Consider the following 26186-nt stretch of genomic DNA (forward strand, 5'->3'; position numbering starts at 1 on the left):
TTATTGGCTGTTTGTGGACGTCACCTTTGCGCTTGATGATTTCTTGACCAATCACTCAGAGGTTTTCTCAGCTGATAGAAACAGTTCATATTACTTCATTGTTGAGTTACAGGAGTTTTTTAGTGGAATATTTGTAAAAGTTGCACACCGTGCACTCCGTGTTCAGGGGTGTACGTGTCTGTACCGCTGTTTAGAAAAATAAAGCAGTCGCAGCCTTCCTGAAGCTAATTTCTCCTCAAAAAAAGAAAAAGTAATTTTGTTCTCCACCTCTGTGCCAGTTTTCCCTCATTATGGCCACACGTGTTCGACCGGTGAGTTGCAGACAATCTGTTTTAAAGTTTTTATTCATGGTGGCAGCTGTGTTTGGTTAATAATCGCTGTGACTGTCTGCCGCAGGGCAGTAAGCGGTGTGCAGTGATCGGAGGATGTGGTTTTCTAGGTAGACACCTGGTGGAGAAGCTCCTGGACAGGGGCTTTTCTGTCTCTGTGTTTGACATCCGGCAGAGCTGCGAGCTTCCAGGCGTCACCTTTCACCAGGGAGACCTCTGCGATAAACAGGCGAGACTTCCTCTGTCACTATTTTCTCCTTTCTCCGATGGGATTCACAGATGGAAGCAGAAAATTATTTAACAGTTTGAGACTGGTCGAGGGAAGCAGAAGCAATGTCTTCATCTTGTTGTTTTAGAGGACTGGCCCATTATTTTGACATTGCTGTTAAATTAATTAATTGATTAATTAATTAATTACTGCATCTTGTCACTTCCCGTTGTAGATTGAAGGATTAAACCACAAGATATTCAAATCTTCGCAAAAAATATTTTCTAATCTAAACCCACTTTAAACTACTCCACAAATCATCCACGGCTTAGTATTACTCTTTGTTTTTCTTGTCACCTACCCCACATCTCCAGCACAGATGTAGATACAATTGATAAAGGGGCTTTTAAAAAGCTAGCAGTCAGCAGCCGTCTCTGTGCTTTTCTCGTCTCCAGGCTCTGCTTTCTGCTCTGAAGGACGTGTCTCTGGTTTTCCACTGTGCCTCCCCAGCTCCTTCAAGCGATGACCGGCTGCTGTTTGAGAGGGTCAACATTCAGGGCACTCAGACGGTTATTCAGGCCTGCTTAGACGCCCGAGTACAGGTGCTGCTGGTTTTTCTTCCTTGTGGCTTTGAAAACGTTTTCTTCAACAACTGGGATTAAATGCTCAAGTGGTCCTGTTGACAGAAACTGGTCTTGACGAGCAGTGCCAGTGTGGTGTTTGAGGGCACAGACGTCAAGAATGGAAAAGAGGATCTGCCGTACGCCAAGAAGCCCATTGACTACTACACTCAGACCAAGATTGAACAGGAGAAGGTAAAGAGGCGTTGAAAAGTACTTCCTATCTAAGCAAACATCTCTTGCCTCTAGAAAGCAAATGAAATTGCAAGCAAAACACTTCAGAAATACATGCGTAATACCATAATAACTCTATCTACAGACTTACTCTGGTAATATTGCAGTGCAATCCTCTTTGCCGAACCTCCAAATTTGACCTATGTGGTGTGTCTTAGCTGGTTCTGGAGGCGTGCAACAAGTCAAAGGGTTTCCTCACGGTTGCTATTCGGCCCCACGGCATCTTTGGCCCTCGGGATCCGCAGCTGGTTCCCACCCTGGTGGACGCGGCTCGCCGGGGGAAGATGAAGTTCATCATCGGGTGAGCGGTCGTTTCGTTCCTCGAAGGCATTAACTATTCAAGCAACTTCTTTTCACTCAAAAACCATGCATGAGTATTTAACAAATAATCAAGCTATGTAGACCCCTGTTTAACTAGTTGAAATGTTTAAACTAGGTCCTAGATACAAATATTACATCAGACCAATTACAAAAGCACTATTTTTAATTGAAATATTTGGGCTTGGTTTAAAAAAAAAAAAAAAAAAAAAAAGGTTTAATAACTGGTTTAAAGTTTATATTTTTAAAATGTGCTTTTTATTTTACATATGAGCCTCATTAGAAGGCATGTTCTAATCATGTGTTGAATATGACTATGTGTTTTTTAAGTTTAAGTCCCCTGTTTTAGAATCTAGTTCAATTTTTGCTAGAGATCCACCGAGAAATTGACTGATGACTGAAATTTATGGGCCCTCACTGGTTTCCAATTAATCCAAAACATATTCATTCAGACTTTCTCTGATCACTTAATGCATCACTGCTGACAACACTCTTAGGAGCGGATGCTCCGCTTTTGCTAAGGGGATACTTTCCCAATTTGAAAGGTTTAAACACGAGGTTAGAGAAAGCACAGAAACTATAGATCAGGGGTCTCAAACTCCAGTCCTCGAGGGCTGCAGTCCTGCAACTTTTAGATGTGCCTCTGCTGCAGCACACCTGAATAGAATAATTAATGCTCTGGAGAACTGATCTACACAAGGTGGACGTAATTAAGCCATTTCATTCCAGTGTTTTGTACCTGTGGCACATCTAAAAACTGCAGGACTGCGGCCCTCGAGGACTGGAGTTTGAGACCCCTGCTATAGATGGTTGTTAAAGAGAAGACCGAATTCACTTCCAAATGTTTGTCACTGCTTTAAAATGTTAATGAAACCCTATTTTACGGTGAATAATTTCTAACACACAGCGTAAGAGATCTAAGTATAAGGTCATAAGGATCATTTACAGTCATATAGGTCAGAAATATTTGAACCAGGCAGTTTTAATTCTTATAGTCCGATAAGAATCAGCAGCTCAAAGCTTTACAAAAACCAGAGATCAGAAACTGGATAGAAATCTCAGATCAGTTCATCTTTAGCCCTTATATTTTAGTAAAATGGATTTCATATAAATGGGTTTATAAATTTAGTTTGACAAACTTTATAGCCATAACTTTGCTTTAAGGCATTTATGCTGATTTGCGGTCCAATAGGAATATTAATAAGGTTTCTAAAACAAACAATTAACAAGTGATGAGCTACTTTCTTTATCCTCATCCATCCTCTCAGCGCCCCCTGCTGCTTGTTAACATGGTGTAATATGCTGAGAGACTTTGAACTTTAACCTCTGCTCTTTCTTTGTGCGTTTACTCACTAATTAGACCATTTTAATGTGTTTTGTTTTTGTTTTCTCAACCAGTGATGGAACCAATCTTGTAGATTTCACCTATGTGGAGAATGTTGTTCATGGCCACATCCTTGCTGCTGAGCACCTGAGAGCAGATTCCCCCATCTGTGGAAAAGTGAGTGAGACTTCAAGAATATCTATGTAGATCGATAGCATCTCTGATGTCCTTCAACTTCCTTCTTTAGTTTCATTGTTTCCATTGGCTCTCCACTTTATCTTTATCTTTGTACCCTTCTCCCTCTCCTGCAGCCGTATCACATCACCAACGATGAGCCAATCCGCTTCTGGGACTTCATGTCGGAAGTTCTGGTGGGCTTGGGATACGCCGCCCCACGCTTCCACCTCCCATACATGCTTGTGTACGGACTTGCCCTTCTTCTCTGGCTGCTCGCCTGGATCTTGCATCCCTTTATATCTTTCAAACCCACCTTTACACCCATGAGAGTGGCTTTGGCCGGGACCTACCACTACTACAGCTGTGAGCGCGCCAAAGAACACCTGGGCTACAAGCCAGTGGTCAGTCTAAAGGAGGGGATTGCACGCACGGTGGCGAGCTACCCTCATCTTAGACGTGGAGCTTGATGGTTTGAATGAAGATGCTGAAACCGGCTGGACGCACTGAAAGAACTATTCAAATCACTGATCGTCTCTGGAGGCTTTTGAAACCTTTTCTTGGTCTGCCCTGTTTTCACCAGCAGATGGCAGCAAATGGCTCCTGTACTCTTAGAGTTGTTGCATTCTGCTATCACACTTTTCAGTCAGAAAAAGCTAAACTCTTGACGTAATTTTTCCTTTGATTAATTATTTATCATACTGTCCATGTCGATGTGCGAATTATTAGAAAGACTCATTGTGTTAATCAAAATGGACTAAAAGAGCTGGATGATTGTGCCTTTGAACGATTGGATGTCGTTTGCGACGTGGAAGTGATTTTTTTTTTTTTTGGTTTGTAAAGCTATATTTTCACTATTTTTGAAACATATAAAGGACATTTGCTATATTGCCCCTTGCTGTCTGTGTTTTTAGGGTTACCACCCAATTACTTGAATTTTACTAGAAAGAAATTGAATGTGTAATTACATGAAGGCATATTTTCTTTCAGATGGAAGATGAATATATTCACATTCCTCAAATTAAATTCTTTATTAGAGGGACATCAAGCAGATTTTACAGTGCCTGGCAGCCCATTCTCTCATGCTTTGATAAAATGACTACAGCACATAACCTGTAAGGTAAATTTCATCCCATCCTGTTGTATTTCGTTTTGAAGCTGCACATTGCCACACTTTTTTTTATTTTTTTTATTAAATGTTTGCAAAATGATGTAGCCAAATAAATAGGACATAATATCTCATATAAAAGCTGACTAAAATAGGTGGATCTTCAGAACTGGGAGGTTAACTTTTGCTTTTGATATTTTCTTTATTAATATGATTATTGGCAGTAATATCCTTTGCTTTATTATTTTGTATTGTGCATATGATGAAAAATTAGACTTGCATTTTTATTTTTTTTTTTAGCAGATTATGCCTATTTAAATATATTACTATCAAAGTAACAGTAACCCATATGTGTAAGGCATTAGTTCCCTATGCATTGATCAAAGTAATCAAAAAGACAATTTTAAAATTGATGAATAAATAACCATAATGTCTTAAAGAGGCTTTATTTCAGTTTACGGTTCCTTCTGAGTTACCCTGATTTCATCCATAAAGACCGATGTGCTCTTCCATGTTGAGCTCAATAAAGCAGCTTCAGTCCTGGACCTCAGACTAGTAGATAAATATAGATGGATAGAAAATTGTGTGGAAACCGCGTGGTGCAGAATATCAGCAAATGCTTTAGCTCTCATAGGTCTTTAAATTTGTTTTTGCATCCTACTTCTAAATCTAGGCAGTGAACAAATTTATCACGGTGGTATATTTTTCAATATTGCTCAGATTTATGCCGCCCCTTCATCCCTTGAAGTCAGACTCGTAAAGGAATGAGGCATTACCAGCTTTTCTTACAGCCATTTGTAGGTTTAATAACCTTGTAAATCATATATCTGAGGAATTCAAAACGTTAACTCAGACCAGCTGCTTTTGGTGTTCCAAGGCTCACCTGATTCTTCTTAAACCATTTCTATCAAAAGCGTTGTGGAGCCTTCTTCTAAAACTACCCACATCTGAAGTCCAATTATCTGTCTTTTCCTCGGCACACGTCAGTACAACGTGTCCAATGACTTGTCATGTCCCCACTGGACGCTCGTTAATTCATGTGACGCACTGCAGCGCTCCTGGTGGCCGTTCCTGATAAGTGTTCCTGGAATTACAACGACAAACCCGAATCAATGGTGTTAGCAGAAATAGATACAGTTTGGGTTGCTGCTTGTGCTCTGCAAGGAATAGCAAAGGCAATATTTACATGATAAGTGCTGCCCTTATGTTTTAAAATATCACTGAACATATTCGTCTCTGTGTAATGTTTTAATATCAGAGTTGCACCACCTTGTTTATGTTAAAGTGTAGTAAATGCTTCTTATGTATTAACAGAGAAATGCTATTTTCAGTATTTGTGCTTCTTAGACCTCAGTCATTTATTATCATACCAGCATAATGATAAGAAATTCTTCATTGGATTCCACAAAATATGAGATTTGATATTCATCTGGCCCAGTTGTAGTTTATGTTGTTGGAAAGGTAAGATTTATGTATGTCAGGTGAGGCAAACCTTATAATGCACATATAACCAAAGATAATGCAGCTACTGCAATACCAAAAACTTTTCTTTAATCACCTTTTACAGATTATGCTGCTTGTGTGTATAACCAACACCTGTTCTTCATCTTTAATTTTTTTCCCCCTCTCCTGTTAATCCAGTTATTTCATCAGACATTTTGATAGAATATAAAGATAGAACCTGCAGCTTTTGATCCACCTCTGTGTAAACCCTAAAGTAGCTCCCATGTTTTTTTTTTTTCACAGTTTACTTCGTAGAACAAGACTTCATTGAGAATCTAGGGACATTTTTGTAGAAAAGCTGATAACTTTTTTATTTTTTTTAGATAACTCTTGTGGAGATATCTAATTCAAATATAGTGCTATCTAACTTAAAGGTCACAAGTGCAGTCGGATGGAACCGGGAAATGAATATCTCACCGTTCAAACATCTGTGGCTCAATATTGGACACTTTAAAGTTATTCTAAAAATTTGGGGGGGTGGGGGGGAAGAACTGTTTCCATTATGTTCAAGAATAGCTTTCTGGGTGATGTTAGGAACTAAGAAATGGAAACAGGAATAAGACTAACCTTGTAAAATGCCTGGTTTATAAATGTATCTTTCTTTAGTTGCAGCAGAAAACTCTCATGTTGAAAATTTTCAATAAAACATTTCTTCCTTTCGTTCATAAGGAAATCAAATTGATTAACTGAAGCATTTTTGTGACTTGACTTTTTTTTTTAAAAGGTTTTGTTGGCTCTAGTGGCCTTTATTTGAAAGTAGCTGGACAGGAAACAGGGTAATCAGAGAGGGGGAAGACATGCGGTAAATATTGCCAGGCTGGGAATCGAACCTGCGATCACCACCACGAGGACTAAGGCCTCAATACGTGGGTTGTGTGACTTGACTTTTTAAATGTAATCAGGCCATTTCTTTGAGCTATTATACACAATGGTAAAGTCTAAACAACTTTATAATGTCAAGCACCTAAAGTAAAAGTTGGTCTTCCCAAGTCAGAAAAGGGTTTCCAGAAAAAAAAAAGCTACATGCCTAAATGTGGCCATGGCTCCGGTCAAAGCAATAATTAATACGTTTAAAACAGCATGAACTGTTATAAGAGCTTTTTCTGTCCTAAGATCACCAGCAAGGATGTTAAATACTCCTAAGCTTCAACTGGACGAGTGATTTTGTTAGATGACTCAGTGCCACACCTTGGAGAATAGGCCGTCGAACAGACAGTGTTGGTGTGAATTGTCCGGTTCAAAATATTAGAGGTGAGCTCTTTGAAATGGATCATAGATCACAAGGCGGTACTCACTAAAAGTGCGGAGAAGTTTCAGTATGGTGGAGAGTCTGAAACCCAACGAAAATAAGTTCTCATATTTTTCATCGGGACAGTGACCAAGATATAGAATCAAATCGAAACAAAAGTGATTCAGCAGACATAAACCAACCTTTTTCCATGGCTATGTTTGTCTGCCAAGATCAAATGTTATGAAATACCTGAAGACAAGAGTTTAACACAATACCTGGGACGCGAAGCTCAAGAGAAGGTGCCCAAAGGGAATAATCAAAGCTTCATCTCTCAAAGCGCCAACCTTGTGAAATGTTAAAGAAAAAGATCAATTACAGTTCTGTTGAACAAGTTATTTACAAAGGAGCTTTTTACAGAACAACTGATTTTGTTTTCAAAAAAATAATTGCACTTCTCTACATGAGCTTATTCTGCTATGATATCTTTACTAAAGGTGAAAAGGGTCAAAGAGGCTCCTGTATATCCTGTATTTCATCATTCTGGGAGTGGAAAAAGAGGAATGGTTACATTCAGACTGAACAGGAACTTCATAGACACGTGAATGTTTTTAAGAGTAAGAAGAGCAAACTATTAAAATCGCTGACAGATGAAGTAACACTGATGACTATGTTGATACTAGTACAGCTGCCTGTTATTTTGAATTCTGCGACTGACCCGAGCATTGCTGCTGCTGTGTCGCTCCAGGACAATTTGAACCTGAAAAAAAAAAAATCATAGTCAAATAAGAATAAAAAGGGAGGAAAAAAAAACCCCAAACAAATTGAGTTATAGCCTAAACTGCAGAAGAAGATCTGATCATGTTGAGTCTATGTCGATTTTGACCACAGATTTAATCAAAAAAAACTCAACAAACCCCTGGCCTTCCAAAGAAAACAGCAAATACAGTCCACTCTCAGGCTTGGATGTGTTTTCACTTGACAAACCAAGTGGCAGAAAACTATTTAAGGAATTTAACTGAACACAATAGATGGTGGGGTAATGAAAAAACACACAGCAGTGGTCTGTATACTCTGACTTTTTGATCGCTGCGAAGGCATGAAGCCTGAAAACGATCAATCAATTCAGAATCAGCGGGGGATCCTCGTCGTGACTGAAAACCCGAGTCACATGCTCCGCTAACTGCACAGGTTTCTGATCGCCTCGGCCGCCACATTGTTGCAATTCCAATTGTTGGTGTGGTGAAACAGAGGTGGGGGTTAAGTTCAGATACTTTGCATTCTCATTTTAATTTTGTGCCAGCAGCACCCTAATGATTCATTGGTGAAGTCAGAGTTGAAGGCCAAGGCCGTCTGACTGGTTTGGTGTTGAAAGGAAAGGAGGAGGATAATCCACGTAGACACACTGCTAACCAGAGTGAAACCTTGGCTCTCGGATAAAATGTCCTCTTCCCCGGCCCGTTTCTGTGACACGTTGTGAAATACGCGAAGAGGCTCTGATTTGAGAAGGTTTTGTGAAAGTATGAATCTAATGGGATATTGTTTATCTGGCCGCTGACTGGCGGGGATTTTGGCTGCTTTTCATGCTGCGGCTGTTTTCATCTGTTGAAGAAATTGCATGGCATTTGCAGAAAACGTGAACTCATTTTTCTTGCCTTTCTCTTAAACAAACATCAACTCAGTCGGTCAGTCAGTCTGAGTAAACAGTCTGTTTACAATACGCTCCGTGGCCCACTATCAAAGCCTGACCTTTACAATCCCAGAGCAAAATGCCAAAAAAAAAGAAAAAAAAAAAAAGAACCTTCAAGGTTCGTGTTTTAAATATAAAACAGGATGTTACAGAAGATGTCACCATAAATCAAGTCTTAATGTTTTTTTGTTTTCTCCACTCAGCTCTTCGTGCTGTTCTTGATTTTGTTTTAATGATGTGTGTTTGCTTCCCGGGTTTTCCTGCCCACTGAGCGTGACACGAGCATTCCCCACAGGAGACCCGGCTGCCACCCGCCTCATTTTACGTGTGCCACGCTCTGCACCTTGTCCTCCTCCTCCTCATCCTCCTCTTGCTCCCTGTTGCCTTTTGCTCATGATGAAGAGCTGATCATCATCCACCTGCGCGACAGGTACATGCTTGCTGACTTTCTAGAACAAAGCACAGATGTGGTAAACAAAGAAAATCAGTTCTTAGCAACCTCTACCACACACACACACACACACGCACGCACACGCACACCCCTGCACGCTCGCACACGCACTGCTCCACCCCACATCCACCTTCCTCGACTGGCTGGGCTTGTTAGAGCTCACGCCCGTACCTGTTTGCTAGTTTGCTGAGACACCTGTCAGGGACGACAGAGTTTTCTACTGCTCACTTCGGCCACACTCAGCTGTGTGAAGAGTGCCCAGTTGGATATAAGGGTTGAACAGGTATGTACTCTCACTATGAACCATCTGGCTTGTTTATAATGTTATTTAAGAGGTAATCTTAACATGTTTTTTTGTCATCAGAAGGCGGACTTGTCACAAAGAAGGAATGTTTGTCTGCGTAAACTGATGATTATCGCTGTTTGCCCACTTATTTTTTACATGTCAGCTCAGTTGACTCTCATCTTCAGCGCTTTCTTTTAAAAGCTGCTGTGTTTCATTAATGATTTATCATGTGTGTGTATGCGTGTGTGTGTGTGCGTGTGTGTGTGTGTGTGTGTGTCCTGCCAGGATAAAAATCCTTTCTCCGTTCAGAGTCACTTTTTATTCAGGACAACATCTTTCAGATGCATTGATCTGAGGGTTGTTGCTCTGTAAGGGCTAAATTAAAAACCTCAGGAGTTTTAGCTATTAATATTTGCATTCACATTTTTTAACCCCCACCCCCCTTTTTTTCCCCCAGTTTTGCATAAACTGTGGCCTGCTTTGAGATAAGGAAACAGTCACTGAACTGTCTTTTTTTTTCTTTTTTTTTTTTTTTTTTTGTAATAATACTCAAGGAATTTTACCTCAGATCAACTTCTTTTCTGATCCTAAATAAATTGCGGGATCGACTAATTTGGAAATAAGCAACCAGAACCCATCTTTAACAAAATGAGACGTTACTCCGAGCTGCTGGTGTAAGAAGATGATTATTTGTGTGTTTCAATTCTTATGTAGGCAAGTGAAGAAATTTTCTCTCGAAATGTGGCAGGACAGGATGACCTGCATGCTTGAAGGATGAGAACGAGGAATTTCTGACAGCCTTTTGGGGAGGCGACATACCATAGCGACAACCATTTGAAAATATGCTAATTCTAAGATAAGGAGCTGTTTGCTGATCACACACTTTCTCTTCAGGAGGTTTCTTACTGATGTATTTTTCAGGTTGCCTGTAGGGGAAAGCACAGAGATCCCAGCAGAAGAAACATGTCAAGCGGTGAGAAGACTAATTAATGTGATCTAATTATGATGCCACGTACTTCCTACAATAATAGCTGATGTTATCGCCCCTCTGTTCTGAGCTGTTATGGTTTATAGCATATTAAGACTTCATGTACCCCGTACAATAATATGAGGGCTACAGCCTTCACTTGTCCCTAAAGGTTTAAAGAGCCTGTAGCTTTTTGACTTTCATGAACATGAATGTAGTTTGAGAATCGATAAATTGACACTAAGTGTTAATAGGTTTAATATATTAATTACTCATTAAGTCATCGCCCATTGTCACATTTTGGCTGAATTCCCATTTTCTCTTTCACTGCTTCCTTTTTTTCACAAGCAGCTTCCCTTCACTTTACACCCGAAAGTAGCATGCGGTGTTATTTACTTTACAGCTTTACCATGATAACCATTTTATCAAGCCGAAAAACATTAAACTTCTTAAAACAGTTATTGAGGCCACACATTTTCAGAAGAAAAGAAAAAGCCATTGTTTTACTTTGCTAATCTTGTAACCCTTTAGTTGAAGTGTGACCTTGAAACATTTCAACTTAAAGGTAATCTTACCACTTTCACTTCCATCTATATCAAAACAAAATCTGTTAAATTCAAGCTGCTCTTTAAGATCTTTCAGTTGAAATAAAGAAATTCATTTACTTTTGGGACGTAGGTTTAAACTAACAATCAGTTTTAGGATTTAGGACTTGCGTTTGTAATTGACCTCGTTCGTCTCCTGTTCATAAGCTCACCACTTTTAAAGTGCAATAACAATAACACACCTTGCAAAGCGTGGTCACGTTTGTGCGTGCTCCTGTTTGTGTCCCAGAGGGAGACCGAGCATCTGTGCTTCGCACCACCAAAGTACGAACAAAGCTGAGGGGAGACGGCAGCTGGCTGCAGCGCCAAGATGAACCTCGGGCTGAAACTCCGGAGGAGGAAAAGCCATGGTAAAGCACAAGTCTTCAAAGAGTCCCGTCCATCTCATCAGCTGCCCAGTCACTCGAAGAGACACAATTAAATTCTCTGTGCAATCTGTGCAGGTTGGCAGAAGTTAGAGCCAGGCGTTTGAACGGAGCTCCCATTGAAACGAGCCCAGTTTCCTCGCCAGTAAAGTCCACGCCGCCACCGATAAAGTCTGACACTGAGAGGTAAAGCTGTATTTTTGAATAAGGTTGCAGGACCACTTTAAAAAATTTTACTTTCATTTGACCAAATCCCTGTCTTGATTTTCAGTAAGCCAGCAACAGAAGGATACCTGATCAGGTGGGAGAGACACTCACTCTGATCCATAAAAAAAAAAAAAAAAAAAAGTCAAAAATTAAATCAAACTTTTTTTATGTTAATCAAAAGCAGACTCAAAACATGAGAATACAATAGAAAATGTTGCTTATTTCAGTTGAATGATTTAAAAAAAAAGTATCTCATACGCCTTCATTATTTCCAGAATTATACATTTAAAACTAATTAAAAAAGAGCAGAACAGAAATGTTATGGTATACACTGTTGTTGGAGTAGGTCACAAGAGGAAAGAAACTAACTGAATTAATGGAAAGTTGAATGGAGGGAAAACATGTGGTAGAAAAAAGGTCCAGATTATGGACTACAAGCACCACATTTCTTAAGTTAAGAAAATCCTAAACTAAAAACTCCAGATGTACCGTAGATGAGCTAAGGGCAAAAGAGAACTTAAAGTGTCCTCTTTTAAATTAAGCTTTCTATTTTTATTGGAATTCAAAGTCCCAGAGTCTGGAGGAAGACTGGTTGAGTTGTCAGACTCCAAGTTGGTGGAGGCCCACTGTTATATTACAAATAAAATCCATCTGCCTTCAAATATATTTGTTTTTAGTAATAATCTAATGCAACTGTATTAATGTTGGGATGCTGCAAAAATAATGCTAATAACAACATTCTTTGTTCCTTTTGCCTTCAGAGGTGTTTTTACTAAACTAGAAAAGACCGTTTCAACTCCATCATATAATGGCACGAGGTAAAAGCATCTTCCCTTTAAAAACAGTTGGTCTAATTGCATAGTGCGATCTGAAAACCACATTTCTGCTTGTAAATTATTATTATTATATTATTTTTTTTTACCTCAGCATACCAAAAACATTCACTAAAAAGCCTTCAGAGACCTACAAGAGGATGTAAGTGTACGAATAAGCCTTCCAGATAATTGCTTGCATCTCGCTGAGAATGTTTTGTTTTTCACGCTGTTTGTGTTTGTGCTTCTGCTCCGTAGAGCCCCTCACATTGTGAGGAACACTTCAGAGAAGCCCGAGGGCCAGCTCAGCTTCGAGGAGCAGGAGCGACGGTGAGACTCCGCTCCCACTGAGAAGCCATGTGCCCAGAAAAAAAAAAACTAAATACAAAAAAAAACCCATTCTTGAGTAATATCACATTGTCTCACTGCGCAGGACGGAGGCTGCCCTTCATGTTATGAAGACAAAAGCAAACACAAGGCGATCCTATGTTATGTCTGCCGCTAAGCGATATGAGTATGTATCATTTAGGTCATTTCTCTAATGGGTATAAAGAACTTTAACCTGATTCTGGAAGTGGTTCTGTTTCCAATCCATCCCAATTTGCTTTGTAGAAATCTTATTTATTCTAAGCGTTTGTTCCTAAAATCTTCAGGACTAAAGATACACCACCTGACACTTCTTTGGCCACCAGCAGTCCTTCATATGTGGCTAAAAGGTTTGAGTTTCTTTATATTGTGTTTGATTCTGGAGCCGAAAAGAAACAAAGCTTGTTCTCAAATTTCGCCGTTTCATCACTTACACGTCTCTCCGTGTGCATGCATGCAGGGTGGAGATTTTTGATGACGCCGGAAGCGCGGTGGAGCCATCGTCCGCTGTCCCTCCCACATCTGCTGCCTCTGCTCCTGCACCCAAACAGCAGACACTGTGAGTCTCGTTTCATGTTTCATGTGTACCGATAACCTTAAATAAGGCAAAACTGTTGGCCGGTAAACATAAAAATGTTGAAAAGTCTTCCTCCTTATCCGACTGAGTGTGATGGCGCAACCTTAGCAAGAGCCATTTTATTTAAGTTATTTAAGATCCAAGTTTCTGGTTGCAGGCTATAGGGAGCTCGTACTCTTACATTAAACTTTTTTACTGGACCCCAGAGAACTTTTGCAGAAAAAACATAAACTTTTGTTGAACTGGCAAGAAAAAAAGAAAAAAAGAAAATCCTTCCCTTTCTTTCTCTATTTCTTAGTAGAGCTCAGTAGTTAATCTCTTCAGCCCAAAGTGGTCTTCAGTTCTGAGCCCTCGTCCTCAGAACTAAATGTGATTGTCTCAGCATCTCATGCGTTAGCTGGGAAAGTAGAGAAACATCTAACTATGATCAGTTTTTGTCAGTTTTAACATATCAAGTGCATAAAAATAAAAGGTTATCTAAAGCAACATTTGTGAAATGTGTCCCTTTTTTATCACTGTTTTTATTGCAATCACATCTACTACATTTGATGCGATTTTACGTTTGTGTATGCCTTATTCTTTCACATCTTCGAATGGAAATTAGCCTATCTTTCATCTTCGTCGCATGTATCTACGTTCACAGCTCCAGTGTCGACACAATTGCGGCCTTGTCCGACACCCTCATTTCTGTGGACACAAACCCTAGCAGGTATTTACTGAAAAACAATACAGAAGCAAGTCCTACACATTATCAGGCAAAAAAAAAAGAAAAAAAAAAGATCCTCTCAGTTTAACATCGTCGCCCAAAGGCCCCAATACTACACTATTTGATCGAGACTTTGTTTTCCTTGCAGCGCTGAGAACAACAAGCAAGAGCTGGCGGAGGAAGAAGGAGGCCCGGTGGACAGTCCCACCCCAGAGGACAGGTAAACAAAATCAATAACCGCCTCACTTGTGCCGTGGCGTTGGCTGGCAGGAACACAAATGTGCTCTGATTTCCACTGTGTTCACTTCAGAGTAATTACAGAACACACGTCTCCATTTTTGGTGCCTTAAACATGAGACATGACTGTCCTACATTACATTTGATTAGACGCAGTACAAACATATTTAATGAAGAGATGTTTCTGGGCTTTCTTGCCAAACCAGGTGCTTTAATAACATGCTGATCTGTTTGTTTTTTATTTTTTGTTCTTTTTTTTTCCTGCCTCTTCCTCTCTGCAGTGCTGAACAGGAGCCAGATACAGCACCCAGAGACGGCGAACCAATAACAGGCGATCTCCTGGGTTTCGGTGATGGGTTCGTTAAAAAAATATTCCTTCTCATTTTGCAAATAAGAAGAATTTTTGAATGTTATCCATAAGGTGTCACTGTTGGACCTCATATAAAGTCCCTCATCTGTCTCAAGTTGCCTGTATGAGCTATAAACACCCCCAATCTGAATCCTCACACCCCTCTTTGTTCATCAACTTCTTGCTTTCTGCTTGCGCAGTCCAGAAGAACCAACGGAGCCGGCTCCATGCAGCCCTGGACGCTGGAGTCAGGATCTACTCACTGGAGTTGGCAGGTACAGGAAAAGGCTCTTTATCTCCTCAAACTGCTAATCCGTGCTCATTTGAAGAATTAGTTTCTCCTCGGTTGTAAATCTGTAGTTGCTTTCTTACCATCACCTTAACTCACCTCGATAAAGTTCTAAAACTCTTCCCCACTCTGGACTTTTCTGTGTAATGCCTGCATAGTGGGCCCAGTCCTCCATCTGACACCCTGAATCTCGAGGCTCTGTGTCATTAGAGTGAACACAGAGCCATGCAGGTGAGAAAACCCCAATGTGACAGCTCACGCTTCCCATCTTTGCCCTCCTCTTGTGTCAGTGGTTTCTTTTTTTTTTTTATCACCGCACATAAAGGAGACAAGCAACCCTGATTTATGAGATTCATTTTTATCACAAACCCGAAGATTAATCCACTGCTCCGTGGCAGAACCAAGCAGCCTCCGATTACTGAATGAAACGACTTTGAAACTTTAAAAGCCTTCATTTTTATCTGCACACGCGTCTGGAAATAGAAAAGAGCGCTCCGTGCTGATTAGTATTTCTGCTTTTGTTTTTGTCTTTCCGCCAGCCTCAGCATGCAGCAGCAGGAGGAGGAGAAGCAGACGGATGAGACAGCCGTGGAAGCACAAAGGTAGCGGGAGATGACAGGCTGCTCTTAAACAATTATCTATCTGTGCAGAGCTGCTCCCTCGAAGAAGAACGATATGCAACGTAATGATTTATACCGACTCTGTCTGCAGCGTTGGCCCCACAGTCACAACACTGTAACGAACCAAAGCTGTGGTTATTCCTGACAAAGAGCGCTCATGGAAAGAAGAAGAAAAGAAGAAAAAAAACATATTCAGACAGTTTCCATGCTTGTTAAATAGTTCAGTGGATTTCAAGCTTTCCTAATGGAGTAACACTGTAAATAGTGTATGAGAACAGCAACAGTAACCTTTATTTGCCCTGTTTTTTTTGTTTTTTTTTGTTCCCATCTTGCCATTCATTCCTCTCTGTCCTCTATAATTCTGTCTACCCATCACCAAGCCAAGAGATCAAGTTTATTCACGCCTTGAATAAAATTGATCAGAAATTGATGTGATAGACAAACACAAAGTAGGGTACAATTGTGAAACAGATAAAATCATTGGCCTCCTTCACCCTAACACTCCTAAATAAAGTCCAGGGCAACTACCCACATTCAATCAAATCTGAAAAAGAGCTATTTGGCAAAAACATTTGGTAAAAATTGTTTCTAGATGTGTAAAGGTGGTAGAAATTTTATTCTACAAAGTATTAAATCAGAGGACGATGAACACAAATGTATGCCACACTTTTCAGATTCTTCACATAATATACATGTATATATATGTATACTACACACATATATATATATATATGGGTATAATTTTGGTGTATGGCATAAAATGTCAATATAATACATTGCAGAAGTTTGCTGTTGGATACAAGATAGTATACCAGAACACTTAGTGAAAAATATCTCGGTTTCTCACATTGCTGAAGTGCGTAGTATAAATTTGAATGTAGTATTTCCATTTGGTAATGACGCCCCTGATTCTGATTCCCATTGAGTTTGGCCCTGTGTCCGCTCTCTGTTCCTGTTTACCATTCAAACTGCATTAAATCTTTCCATTATGAGTCAATGTGATCAGAATTCCTCAGACACCAGACAGGGCCGTGCTGACAATTGAGAGTGAAATCAGTGTGAAATTGTTTTTCAGCTCGGCTGATCCGTTTGATCCAAATCCGATAGGGACTGCATCCCATAACAGGTAATCATATTGGTTTGGCACTGTGACTGTCTTCCAGCCAGCCAGATAGCATCTTGGCATGCATAATGCAGCAGTTTCTGATTATGAGCCACTTTCCTCCTATTGCAGCCCCCCTGACCTGTTTAAGCCCTCCGCTGATGTTTCCATCAACAGGTACAGGAAAGATTTTCCAAATCCCTCCCTCTTCCTCCTCCTCTAACCTCTGCTTTGCTGCCCCTGCTGCTCCTGATGTAATCATCGTTATTCACAATTGGCACAAATCACTCTAGAAGCGCTGCACATTCAGTATATTCACCACAGCTTCCCCCGTTGATATGCTCCATTAGCAGTGGGTAACCCTTCTCCATTTTACATTTTTGTCTTTCAGTTCAGCAACAACGGAGGAGACGATGGAACGTCCAAGTCCAGAAGTGCTCAGTTACCCGTAAATGATCAATCTCAATATTTATTACTTCTGTTTGGTATTGTTTTGTTTAGCTTTTGCCTTTAATTATCCGTCGGTTTTGGACCAGTAAAAGCATGAAGATCAACATCTGAAAACTTCATCTTTGGCTGTCTTGTCCTCTGATGGGTTATTTTTTATCGAATTTACTCTTCGTACCTATGTGTTATTTCCTTCACAACATTTTTGTACGGTTTAGCCTTTCCTGTACTGTGTCAGTGGTAAGGTGCAATTTAGTCAGCAGATTATCGCATTGACACAATTTATAATCACTTAAAAAGCTTCCACTTTTTATTCTCTATAAATATTTTTCACACAGGACGATTATTACTTCCTACCTCCATTATCCCCAGTGCAAACTTTTTGATGGTTTAGAGGTTGATCAAATATTGTTTGTTGAACTTGTTTTGAGATGGTAAAAGTCTTGGTGCCTTTCAGATTGGTGTTTCCTTTATTCTGATTGACCACACAATCTTAATTTATATATTTTTAAAAAACACCCAGAAAGGTACTACACCTACAATAATAATTGTGTACAGCCTTACAACAGAACATGAGCAATTCTGAACTATCCCTTTATAGCGTCATGTATCTAACTTTAATTTTAAAAGAAAGAAAAAAATAAATAAATATATATATATTTTACATATAAAACTGTCATTACGTCATGACAGTACAATTTGAGACAGATCGTCTGTGAAAAAAATCAAGCTCCTTCATCTTTCCTCACTTCTACTGCAGAAATACACCGTTCCCAGTAAAAAAAACAATGAATCTGAACCAGGAGGATTGTCTTAGCACTGCCAATCATCCTTGTGTGTGTGCTGCTCATTGTGGTGGAGAAACAACTTACCTTTCCACGAAAACAGTTTCTGCGTCGTCATCAGTGGCCATGCTGACTAGTCGGAGCAGTCATTTCAGGCTCTGTTGTGGTGAGCCACCTGTAACCTAGCAGAGAGCAAGGGGCAGGATGTGAGCGGCGTGCACACAAGCTTGATTGACAGCGCTAAGACACTGCTCCCTGACTCTGGTTTGTTGAGTGTGACTGAGTGGTGTATTTCTGCAGCTAGCGCTGGGAGCACTGGGGGAAAACAGATGTAAATGCAGAGCAGCGGGAGGAGCCACCAGCACTGGTTCTCTGTTCGCTGTTGTCCGGTTTTTGTCTATATCAACAATTCTCTAAATGTTCCGCTTCTGGAACTTTCTGATGCAAAGACGCTTGCTCCACTACTTTGTGTTCAATACCATCAAAAAAATAAATAAATTAATTTATGTCTGTTTCCTTAATTCAGTGTAGTGGTACCAGAAATACTATACTCATGTCCCAACGTTGGTAGTTTGTAAAGAACCTCACTTCCACATTGACAATTTTTTCCCCCTTTTACCTCGTTTATATTACAATTTTTTCTCTCTTTTTTTATTATTTACTCTCTGAGCTGGAAGTTATTGGGCATAGGTGATGATGAAAATAGGTCAGATATTTGTTACTACATTCCCTTCAAAGACGTCCATCCTCCAGTAATTCTTCTCTGCTTTTTTTTTTTTTCTAAATAAATGTACAGAGTGAATATGCCATTGACTCATGTTACACCAGTGGGAGTTGAACAAGTCATCTTGAAGATAATTCCAAGCAAAGAGGAGCCTAAGAACAATGCGGAGGAAGAGGAGAAAGTAGAAGAGGAAGAGCTGCTCAGTGTGGTGGAGAAACAACTCCACCTCTACTTTCTCCAGGAGGAGAAAGTAGAAGAGCAAGAGGATAATGAGAAGGAGGAGGACGACAAAGTACAAGAGGAAGAGGAGAATGAGGAGAAAGTAGAAGAGAATGAGGAGGACACAGTACAAGAGGAAGAGGAGCATCAGGAGGAGGAGAAAGCAGAAGAAGAGGAGAATGAGGAGGGGAAAGTAGATGAGGAGGATGATGATAAGGAGGAACAGAACGTAAAAGAGGATGAGGAGGAAGATCAGAAAGTAGAAGAGGAAGAGGAGTCTAAGGAAGAAGAGGAAGATGAGGCGACAGAAGAGGATGAGGACCAAGATGAAGAAAGGTATGTTTATTAAGATTGAAATGAGAGAGTCCACATTAAAGCCCCGTTTTGAAGCGGTATCTCACAATTCATTGTATGTCAATCACCGAACCTTAAAACGCACCTGAAAGCAAGCTAACATTTCTTCATATATCAAAACAGTGAAGACCTGGTGAGTAGAGACAGAGATCTGCTTCATCATCTACAATCTACAGATTTCATCCTCACTGAATTGTATCTATACTTATTGACAGCTGTGGCCAATGACAAAAGTTTGAAATGTTTTTTTTTTGTTTTTTTTTTTACTCACTTTCCAGGGAGATGAGTTAGTTTATGATCTTATTAGTGTCAGACTTTATAATGAAAGCGTGCTTTCACCAGATGTTTATCTTAAACTTATCTTCTTTGGAGCTTTGTGTCTTTTATTTCTCTCTAAATTCTTAGCATGTGATGCTGCATGCAGGCCTGATTTGCTGTACCGCAGCTGGAATAAGTTAGGTAATCAAGTTAAGGAATCCAAATCGAATCAAAGATCTGAATTTAGCTTTTGTGACTTGGAAAAGTACTTGTTTAACTTGATCATATGTTTTTTTTTTTTGGTATATTATAACTACAACTTGTGGAAATTTTATGTGGTAGGTAGACCAACACAAAGTACCCCATAATTTTGTGGCAAACTCATACACAGTGTTGGAAATTCCTGACAAATAAAAATCTGGAACATGTGCTTTGCATTCGGCAGTATTTTCCCCCCATTGTACTCTGCTGGCTCTAAATAAAATCCAGCGTAATTAATTTCAATTAGATGCAATCTAACAACTCACACAGCATAACTTTTATGATTTAATTTTAGTATAACTCCACCTGTTCCGTTAAAGCTGTAGAGGTTACTTTAAGAACAGTGATGAACAAACAACCTCATTTCACTCTCCAACAAGTCAATCACCCCAATCAGGCAGCTAGAGCTGCAATACAAGGGCGTACAATCAAAGCGCATTCACGTTCATGTGTTAAAAAAGACTCAGCAAAGTGCAGACCTAAGACTTATTTTTAATATGAAATATTTTCTCCAGCTCTCAGGGTTCCTGGACCACCACATGGGAAATCCCTCATGAGACAAGCACAGAGGAGAGGTGAACGCACTTTTCTTTTTTGCTCCGCTATTCTTCATTTATTCTCCCCCTTTGATCTGTGTCCATTATCAGCTAAAAGCCTTTCAATGTCTGTCTGTCTCCCCCTCTCAGCCACGAAGCCGAGGCAGAGGACAGGGCTGGAGATCAGCAGACTGTGATCATGTTTGAGAGAAAGTAAGTTGTCGCTTTATCAAGAGCTCCAGGTGCACATTGGCTCCTTTTATCCCCCGTAACCTCGTTTCCTTTCACTGCGGTGGAGGAGCTGGGCTTTTACAGCGTTTACTCTCTGAGGTGGAAGTTATTGGGCACTGATGCTGATGAAAATAGGTCGGATATTTGTTACTACCTTCCCCTCACAGCTGTTGCAAACATGTCCGGCCTCCAGCAACTCTGCTTTTTAATAAATGTGCAGTGTGAACACACCATCCGCTCATGTTACTGTTACATGCTTGTTTGTGCTCCAGGTCCACTGTGAGTGACTCCCCTTGGGATAAATGGATGTCCCCCACCGTTTATACCATCTCCACTGGGTCGGGAGATGGCGATGAGGAGGAAGTAGAGGAGGAAGAACGGTACTTTTTTCTTTTTCTTTTTTTTATTCAGCTGTATTTTTGCACCAATCTAGAGCAATCAATTCCCATTAGAGATAATCTTATCAGAGTGCATAATTTTCATTATTTTCTCTCAGCATAGATAGGTACAGTTGTGCTGTTAAAACCTCGTTAGTTATTTAGAGAACACCGATGAACAAACAGCGCCATGACAACCAAGTAACACAGCAGACAAGTGAAGAATAATGCTTCAATACGATAATAAAACATCATGCTAAACATTGAACATGCTGCATTTTGTTGTTCTGCACTGCTTGGCAGGGTTGTTAAAAAGTTCAGACCTTAATCTAACTGAGAACCACAAGCAAGTCGTGAACATATCTGTTGACAGAAGCTCTTCATCCTGTCTCACTCGAAGAACAACGTTAGTCTCCAGACGTGAATAGCTGGCAGACGTTCCCACAACAAAGGAATTACACATTTTTCAGGTTTTATCTACAAATTTTCGTAAAAATGTGAGTTGTTTTTACCTCCATTTGACCTCCCATATTCCACACAAGTATCCCACTAAGGTTTGGGGTTGTATTATGACAAAGTGTGAAGACGTTCAAGGACTATGAATTTTCCTGGCACTGTGGTCTATTTAAGATTCCTGCTTGTGTTCTCCTACTTCCATTGATTTTGGTAACACAGCTGTTTAAGCTAAATTGATTTGCGCTAAATCCCTGTGGGAACGCAGATCCTGAACACTTTACTCAGGCTATACACGTACCTGCAAGTCCTGTTTTAACAGATCTATCAGCTCTGTTTATGACATTCTACAATCAGAGCGGCATTCCCATTGGCTTTCAGTCTGCCCTCATTTGGCTCCCTCTCTCTAATTATCGGGCCACCGCATGTCAAATTGGTGACGTGCATTGGAGCCGTCATTCTGTCAAATCTGAGCCCAGTGAATGACTCTCATTAACAGACAGTGGTGGAAAAAAATAAAAATAGGAAGGTGAAGGACCCCGTCTTATGACGGGTCCCATAACCCTTCACACTCCTGTCATCTGTGTGTAAAAGATGACGCGAAGGCCTGTGCTCTCCGTCTGCAGGCCAGCTGTGGTAGTGGAAGAGCGACGGGTCCCAACACCGGAGCCGGAAAGCAAAAAGTGAGCATCTCTCCAGAGTGGAAACTGAACTTGAAGTTAGAATTTGCACCCACATTAAGTTACTTTCTGCTTTAGGCCTTTTGTGTATGTGAAGGAGTACGTCGACGCGAGTGAGTCTTTGCTCAATCTCAGGGACCCACTCAATGGGTAAGACCGATTATTTGTTGAAGCAGTCATATAAAAACATTAATCAATGTTACTTAGATGATGGTACATTTTGTTCTTTTCCTGTAGGTCAGACGATTTAGCATCAAGCACCATCAGTTACTCGTACAGCAGCCCCTCTAGCTACACCAGGTAAAACCCCGGCACATAAACCTTTTTCATGCACCAAGACTTGAGAGTGTAGAGGGGGTCTATACACACATCCCTGTTAAAACTGAACATAAACCGCCATAATTCATTTCCAAACTTTTTCCACCTCTAATGTGACATATTTTCTGCTCAATTCAAATGAGATTAACCTGAGATAAAGTACACCGGGCCTAGTAGGTTATCCCTGACATTTATTTGCCTCCTTTAGGTAAGGCCGTAGTTTGCAGAAAGAAAAAATAAAATCCCACAGCATTTTATATACATGATATTGAACAAAACTGTGTCAGATTTGTGTCGGAAGTAGGAGTGAAGAATAACGTCGTACCGGGTTGCAGAGCTTTCTTTTTGGAAGTCCTTAAAGAGAAGGAAATGCTATTTGTTTTGGTGTTAACTAGAATTATCAACACACGATAACAGCTTGTTTGTCTCCATGTGATGCACTCAAAAACACACAAAAAAAAAGGCCCACATGTAGATATTTTAGAGAATTGTGTGCAGTACTTACTAGTTACGAAGTGCTAATGAATATTTAATAACCGTCTCTCGAAGCATTTCATATGCTGTCAATTAATTGACTTTTAGTAGTTTAGTTGAATCAAAAGATGCTTTAACAAAGTATTGGTTTAATGGTGTGCACACTTCCACACTTATGGCATTGCAGCTATTCTTTTTTATGTATATTAACCCCCTATCAGCTTTGCTTGTTTTTAAGTTGGATTGTACAGGATTAATGTCAGGTTAAAGGTGGAAATTATCCTTCATGGTCTCATTTTTTGGTAAGAAAGCCATTGCTTTTTACAGGGGTTGTCTACGTTTGTGAGATTCACTGTATGCTGCGTTTTTGTGACAATTTTACATGTTCACCTACGCGTGCACTTATTTCACACTTTAATTGCTATACTTCTTCTCTACCTCAATATGCCACTTGCAACTCTAAAACTCTCTTTCTAAGTGCTTCAAGCTGCTTGTTTTCACCTTTGAGCCTGTTTGCTTTTCTTTACATGAGGCCACTCCGGCCGATCTTGTTCAAACAGAGCGTCATTTTATTTAACATCATTAATCCACGCACTGAGACGAAATCCAGTTTAAGCTAAAGGTCCGTCTCCTCCTGCCTGTTTGTTTTTCTGCCTCTGACACAAGAAGATGTGTGCGAGCGGCGGGGCAGAAATTCCAGGAAGCCATCTAGCTCAGCTAATTGGGGGACTGAATGGGGACATCAAAGGATTATTTACACGTATTGAAGCCTAAATTGTGCTAATCGCTGTTTCCCTCCAGGGTCTCCCTGTCGTCCACCTGCACGTACTGCGGAAAGCAGGTGGGCAACGACGCCAAGATCAGCATCGAGCATCTCAATATTAACAGCCACCCTGAGTGCTTCCAGGTAAATGGCCTCCATTTGTGGATTTTTTTTAGTAGCGCTCTCTGGACCTATTGGCACCCCTGGTAATGATGTGCAAAATCGTTGGGATTAATTCATCTTTTATTGCAGTAGTTTGGAGAATATATAAAAACCCAGCCTTTAGTGTGAGCAGATGCGTTAGGTCACATTATTATCAACTCATAACAACTCCTATAAAATAAGTGCTACTCTGCTTTTCTACGACTTCCTGTCTCCCTGAGGTACTATGACGCAGTTTCAGTTCTATTAGGTGTTGCCCACTAGGGTGCAGCAAAGAGTGGCACCTTGAGGACTCCAGGTCTCCATAGCAACCACTAGACGCCTTCTAGAAGCAAACTGGTTGCCGGGAAGACACATTTACCTTTACCTTTACCATTACAATTAAAAACAGGCAGAGTTTGTTAATCTCTTCTGGGACATTAAATGGAGCGTACTTTTTGGTTTGAAGAAACTAAAAGATACACTACGACCTTTGCAGCAACAAATATTCAAGTTGGGTCTGGGCTGAAATAAACAATAGCTCTGTTCAAAAGCACCTCCTCCCCACTGTAAAGCATGGTGGAGGATTTCTGGTGCTGTGGGCTTGTTTCCCTCGCAAAGGCCCAGCTAACATCGTTAGAGTTCAAAGTTCATCATGAACTCGAACTCTTTTAAAGACCATCTTCCAGCAAAATACGGCCAAAGCAACACAAAATTTGTTCACTAGACACTAAATGAACCGTCTACCACGGCCATCCCAGTCCGCAGACGAAATTCTGTAGAGAACTTGTGGGTTGAAAATAAAGGATAATTTAGAACCATCTAACAGGTTTGTGCACAGAGAAATAGTCAAAGATCCCTCTTTATTTGCTCCAAATGTTAGAAGAGTAAGTGCTGTGTATTGACAAAAGCTGAGTTGCACAGAGTTTTACCAGCAGAAGCGCCAACAAATATGACTCTGACTTTGTCCCAAAAAAAAAAAAAAAAAAAAAAAAAAATTCCAAAACTTATTATTTCTTAACGTGTTTCCACACTTAATTATGCAAAAAGTTTTATTTTTCAAACAATGTCAGTGCGGTATTAAAGATGAATTTATCTGACGGTGTTACGCAATATGAACAGCATTTTTTGACAAATGTTTTCATTCCAATAAAATGGTTTCTTGGGACATTTTTCCATGCTGCCTTCCAACACGTGAATGTCTTCAATTGGCTCTCCAGGCTTCAATGCTTTCATTCACTGTTAAAGATTTATTAAACTGTATGGAAGGTAATTTACCTTGGAAAGTCGCCTAAGATTATGCTCTTGTTTTTTTTATTCACAGTGTGATGTGTGCAGTAGGCCTATGGGAGACCTTCTCCACAGTATGTTCCTGCACAACAAAAAGGTCCACTGCGAGAGCTGTTACGCCACCGTTATTTAATCCTCGGAGCTTTTCATCACCTCCTTCTCCCCCCTCATTCATGTTCATTTGCATAATAAGTGAGAACTGCTCTGAAGTTTGCACCGATTTCTTTCTTACTTTGCTGTAACACATTTTAAAGTGATATATAAAAAAACCCAACTGGAATTGTCAGTATGATAGCGTCATGTTGAACAGTCTATTTTTTTTTGGGGGGGATGTAATATTATTTGTGTGTCAGTTACAATGAAGGATGTGTTTTATATGTTTTTTTTTAATGTAAAGTTTCACAATATCAGGTGGGCTTGGACGATGTCATTTGATAACAGGAGGCTCGCTATGTTTGAAAATCTTTTTGCTTGTTTTACTCATCTCGATACAAAATAGTGTGTTGAAATGTACAATGCGTTGCTAACAAAATAAAACGACTTACAAAATCCTGGTATAAACATCTTACAAAAGGAGTGTGCTTGAAAACACGCTCCAGAATGAGAATCATTGCACACAGAGGAGTTCAGTGTGCTGCAACAACACGGCCTGGGTAATAATATAAAGTACTTATCATAAAAATTCAGAGTGGATTTGCTTTTGAGAACTACCGCTAGTGCAAGAGGTTTCCGCTTGTAAAGTTGCATTTCTCAAGCTCGCCTCTTCCTCGCACCGTCACTTCTAGTAGCAGTTTGCATAAATGTGACTGGCTAATAGCCATTGGCCACATGCAGATTAACTTTAAAGAAGCACCAGCAGTCCACTGGCTGCTGCCTCGATGGTCTTCACACACAGTTAGGCAGATCTCCTTGGGTGAACAGGACAGCTCCCCTTGGCTCAGCTCCAGTCCAGAGAAAAATGGGAGCTTTCCAAGATCATTTGCCAAAATGCGGTGATGTCCTTCTAAAGCATCGCTTTGCCCCAAAAGTCACATTGAATAGAAAATTAAAACCTGTCGTGGTGTATACAAAAACCCACCTCGAAAAAGTATTTCTAACCCTCTACGTTTTTCAATTCGTATTTTGCGACATTCCAACTGCGTACATCAGTGAATCATACAATCACGTCCAATATGAGCTCGGACTACGATGGTTCTAGTA

At 40.2% G+C, this 26186-nt stretch overlaps 2 protein-coding genes across 4 annotated transcripts; both read left to right on the top strand.

Annotated features, from left to right (window-relative positions):
• The first annotated feature begins 16 nt into the window (after positions 1-16).
• On the top strand, positions 17-4098 carry nsdhl (NAD(P) dependent steroid dehydrogenase-like). Its single transcript, XM_044127099.1, has 7 exons — positions 17-311; positions 397-558; positions 993-1139; positions 1224-1352; positions 1550-1692; positions 3108-3210; positions 3345-4098. Exons 1-7 carry the CDS (start codon positions 291-293, stop codon positions 3675-3677), a joined length of 1038 nt encoding a protein of 345 aa, XP_043983034.1. The 5' UTR covers positions 17-290; the 3' UTR covers positions 3678-4098.
• Positions 4099-9218: 5120 nt separating this feature from the next.
• znf185 (zinc finger protein 185 with LIM domain) lies at positions 9219-25543 on the top strand. Of its 3 annotated transcripts, XM_044127089.1 has the most exons (28): positions 9220-9470; positions 10395-10446; positions 11275-11395; positions 11489-11596; positions 11682-11711; positions 12379-12435; positions 12545-12592; positions 12688-12759; positions 12863-12943; positions 13083-13145; positions 13256-13354; positions 14016-14081; positions 14227-14298; positions 14597-14671; positions 14865-14939; positions 15493-15555; positions 16649-16699; positions 16808-16852; positions 17067-17123; positions 18704-19186; positions 20239-20298; positions 20410-20472; positions 20763-20870; positions 21947-22003; positions 22079-22150; positions 22238-22300; positions 23594-23699; positions 25021-25543. In XM_044127089.1, exons 2-28 carry the CDS (start codon positions 10437-10439, stop codon positions 25117-25119), a joined length of 2304 nt encoding a protein of 767 aa, XP_043983024.1. In that variant the 5' UTR covers positions 9220-9470; positions 10395-10436; the 3' UTR covers positions 25120-25543. The 3 variants fall into 3 exon arrangements, with proteins under 3 accessions (XP_043983025.1, XP_043983026.1, XP_043983024.1); XM_044127090.1 differs by lacking the exon at positions 16808-16852 and having other exon boundaries at positions 9219-9470; XM_044127091.1 differs by lacking the exons at positions 16649-16699; positions 16808-16852 and having other exon boundaries at positions 9219-9470.
• The last annotated feature ends 643 nt before the right edge of the window (positions 25544-26186 follow it).

The sequence above is a fragment of the Gambusia affinis genome, linkage group LG09, assembly GCF_019740435.1.
Source record: "Gambusia affinis linkage group LG09, SWU_Gaff_1.0, whole genome shotgun sequence".
NCBI lineage: Eukaryota > Metazoa > Chordata > Actinopteri > Cyprinodontiformes > Poeciliidae > Gambusia > Gambusia affinis.